Raw genomic sequence first — 2,945 nt, 5'->3', positions numbered from 1 at the left:
CCAACTCACAACTTATATGATTCTGCCGTTGTATGGAAGATACATTTTAAACTTTATGAGATAGCATTCTGTTATACAGTTGATATCTAATTATATTTCTCTCTATGTTTATTTCCTGCATTAAAAAAATTGTTCTTCTAACTTCAAACTTTCATCAGGGATCATGGCTCTTCTACCTGAAGAATAATCTTTAGTATTTCTTTTCCTGTGGGTCTGCTTGGGAGAAATTCTTTATTGTATCTTTGCTTTTGATGGATATGTCCACCAAGTAGACAGTTCCAGGTCAGCACTTATTTTATTTCAGGACTTGAAAGATATCAATACCTCACTTGTTGGCTTTCGTTGTTTCATTTGAGAAATTTGTTATCAGTCAACTCTTTCTCTTTGTAGTTACCCCGATTTTTTTATCAAGTGCTCTTTACATTTTTCTTTTACTTTTCAGAAATTGTCCCATTATGTTTCTAGATGTGTCCTCTGTATGTGTTTTCTTTTGCTTTCAAAAGCCTCCTGAACCTGTGGTTTAATATTATTGGTCAATTTTGATAAAACCTCTAACATTGCCACTGAAAAATGCTGTTCAGACAAGCTGTCTTCTCCTTCTTAGATTTCAACGTGTTAGATTATTACTCCATCCTTCATATTTTTTAAATGACCTTACTCTACAATTTTTTTAGTTGGTTAATCTGTATTAGTGTATATTTTGTTATTTTATTCTATTTTATTATTATACCTTAAGTTTTAGGATACATGTGCACCATGTGCAGGTTTGTAACATATGTGTTCATGTGCCATGTTGGTGTGCTGCACCCATTAACTCGTCATTTAGCGTTAGGTATATCTCCTAATGCTATCCCTCCCCACTCCCCCCACCCCACGACAGTCCCTGAAGTGTGATGTTCCCCTTCCTGTGCCCATGTGTTCTCATTGTTCAATACCCACCTATGAATGAGAACATGCAGTGTTTGGGTTTTTGTCCTTGTGAGAGTTTACTGAGAATGATGATTTCCAGTTTCATCCATGTCCCTACATAGGACACGAACTCATCATTTTTTGTGGCTGCATAGTACTCCATGGTGTATATGTACCACATTTTCTTAATCCAGTCTATCGTTGTTGGACATTTGGGATGGTTCCAAGTCTTTGCTATTGTGAATACTGCCGCAATAAACATACGTGTGCATGTGTCTTTATTACAGCATGATTTATAGTCCTTTGTGTATATACCCAGTAATGGAATGGCTGGGTCACATGGTATTTCTAGTTCTAGATACTTGAGGAATCACCACACTGACTTCCACAATGGTTGAACTAGTTTACCGTCCCAACAGTGTAAAAGTGTTCCTATTTCTCCACATCCTCTCCAGCACCTGCTGTTTCCTGATTTTTTAATGATCGCCATTCTAACTGGTGTGAGATGGTATCTCATTGTGGTTTTGATTTGCATTTCTCTGATGGCCAGTGATGATGAGCATTTTTTTTTTTTTTTGACGGATGAGTCTTTTAATAGAAAAACACACGTGCAACAGTATCAACACACATCTCTCGCAATCCTGACAGCGCTGAACTTCAGTTCCTCACCTTGGGGGGTGGCCTGTACACTCCCACGACCACGGCATGGTCTCTTTCGTATGGCTAAAGGGTCAACTGCTCCTGCGGCTTCATGTTCTCCTGTTGCATCTTTTTCACTTCGGAGGCAAACACGGCCTCGGCTGAGGCTGTGGAGTCAATGGAGTTGGCCTTAATGGAAATCACAAAGTGTCCTCCATTACGCAGGAAGGTGTGGGCATTCAGGGCCACAATCCGGGTCTGGTCTGGCTGGGCCACATCAGCAAAGATCACATCCACCATTGCGATGAGCATGCGGTATTTGTGTGGGTGTTGAGCATCCTCGATCACAGGAATGATGTTGGTCCTCTTCTTGGCCAAGTTAATGAGGTCACGGCCAGAGCGGTGGGAGAACTCGACTGCATAGACTAGACCATCCGGACCAACGATGTCAGAGACATGGGAGACCGTGGTGCCCGAGGCAGCCCCGAGGTAGAGAACCTTAGCCCCCGGTTTGATGTGGATCTGGTCCACACCACCCAGGATTGCTGCTGCTAGCTTGGAGCGGAAGGGGTTCCAGGCTCGGTACTCAATTTTGTCATCTCCTTCCGAAATCAAGACTCTCTTCTCTCCATAAACTGATTCCCCAGGGACCAGGTTCTTGGTGACCAGTGCATCTTCCTTTCCTCGACAAATGAAGACACCCTCATGCCGATGCGGCTCCACCATCACATTCTTCCCCGACTGGTTTCCTCTTTTTCCTCCCCGACCACGACCCCGGTTGCCACCAGAATGGAAGCCTCCACCACCTCTTCCTCCTCCTCCACCGCCGCCGCCGCCTCCACCTCCTCCTCGTCCACGACCTCTAAAGCCTCCACCTCGACCTCGGCCCCCGCCAAAGCCCCCTCGGCCTCCACGACCACCACGGTCACCAAAGCCCCCTCGGCCGCCAAAGCCACCCCCACGGGGACTGAATCCTGGCTTCATGGCGAGCCCTGGTTTGTGGGGCTCCGGAGTCCGCGGCGTTCACAACTCGATGATGAGCATTTTTTCATGTGTTTTTTGGCTGCATAAATGTCTTCTTTTGAGAAGTGTCTGTTCGTGTCCTTCACCCACTTTTTGATGGGGTTGTTTGTGTTTTACTTGTAAATTTGTTTGAGTTTATTGTAGATTCTGGTTATTAGCCCTTTGTCAGATGAGTAGGTTGCAAAAATTTTCTCCCATTTTGTAGGTTGCCTGTTCACTCTGATGGTAGTTCCTTTTGCTGTGCAGAAGCTCTTTAATTTAATTAGATCCCCCTTGTCAATTTTGACTTTTGTTCCCATTGCTTTCGGTGTTTTACACATGAAGTCCTTGCCCATGCCTATGTCCTGAATGGTATTGCCTAGGTTTTCTTCTGG

At 44.3% G+C, this 2,945-nt stretch overlaps 1 protein-coding gene across 1 annotated transcript; it reads right to left on the bottom strand.

Annotated features, from left to right (window-relative positions):
- Positions 1–1,471: 1,471 nt before the first annotated feature.
- Positions 1,472–2,579, bottom strand: LOC117978871 (rRNA 2'-O-methyltransferase fibrillarin-like). Its single transcript, XM_034952284.2, has one exon. The coding sequence runs from the start codon at positions 2,530–2,532 to the stop codon at positions 1,633–1,635; it is 900 nt and encodes a 299-aa protein (XP_034808175.1). The 5' UTR covers positions 2,533–2,579; the 3' UTR covers positions 1,472–1,632.
- Between the last annotated feature and the right edge of the window lie 366 nt (positions 2,580–2,945).

This window comes from Pan paniscus, chromosome 8 (assembly GCF_029289425.2).
Source record: "Pan paniscus chromosome 8, NHGRI_mPanPan1-v2.0_pri, whole genome shotgun sequence".
In the NCBI taxonomy this organism is placed as follows: Eukaryota; Metazoa; Chordata; class Mammalia; order Primates; family Hominidae; genus Pan; species Pan paniscus.
This window is presented reverse-complemented; position numbering and strand designations above follow the sequence as displayed.

What these genes read in the sequence shown, in the direction of transcription:
- LOC117978871 (XM_034952284.2), bottom strand. Translation starts at nt 2,532, where the DNA reads ATGAAGCCAGGATTCAGTCCCCGTGGGGGTGGCTTTGGCGGCCGAGGG.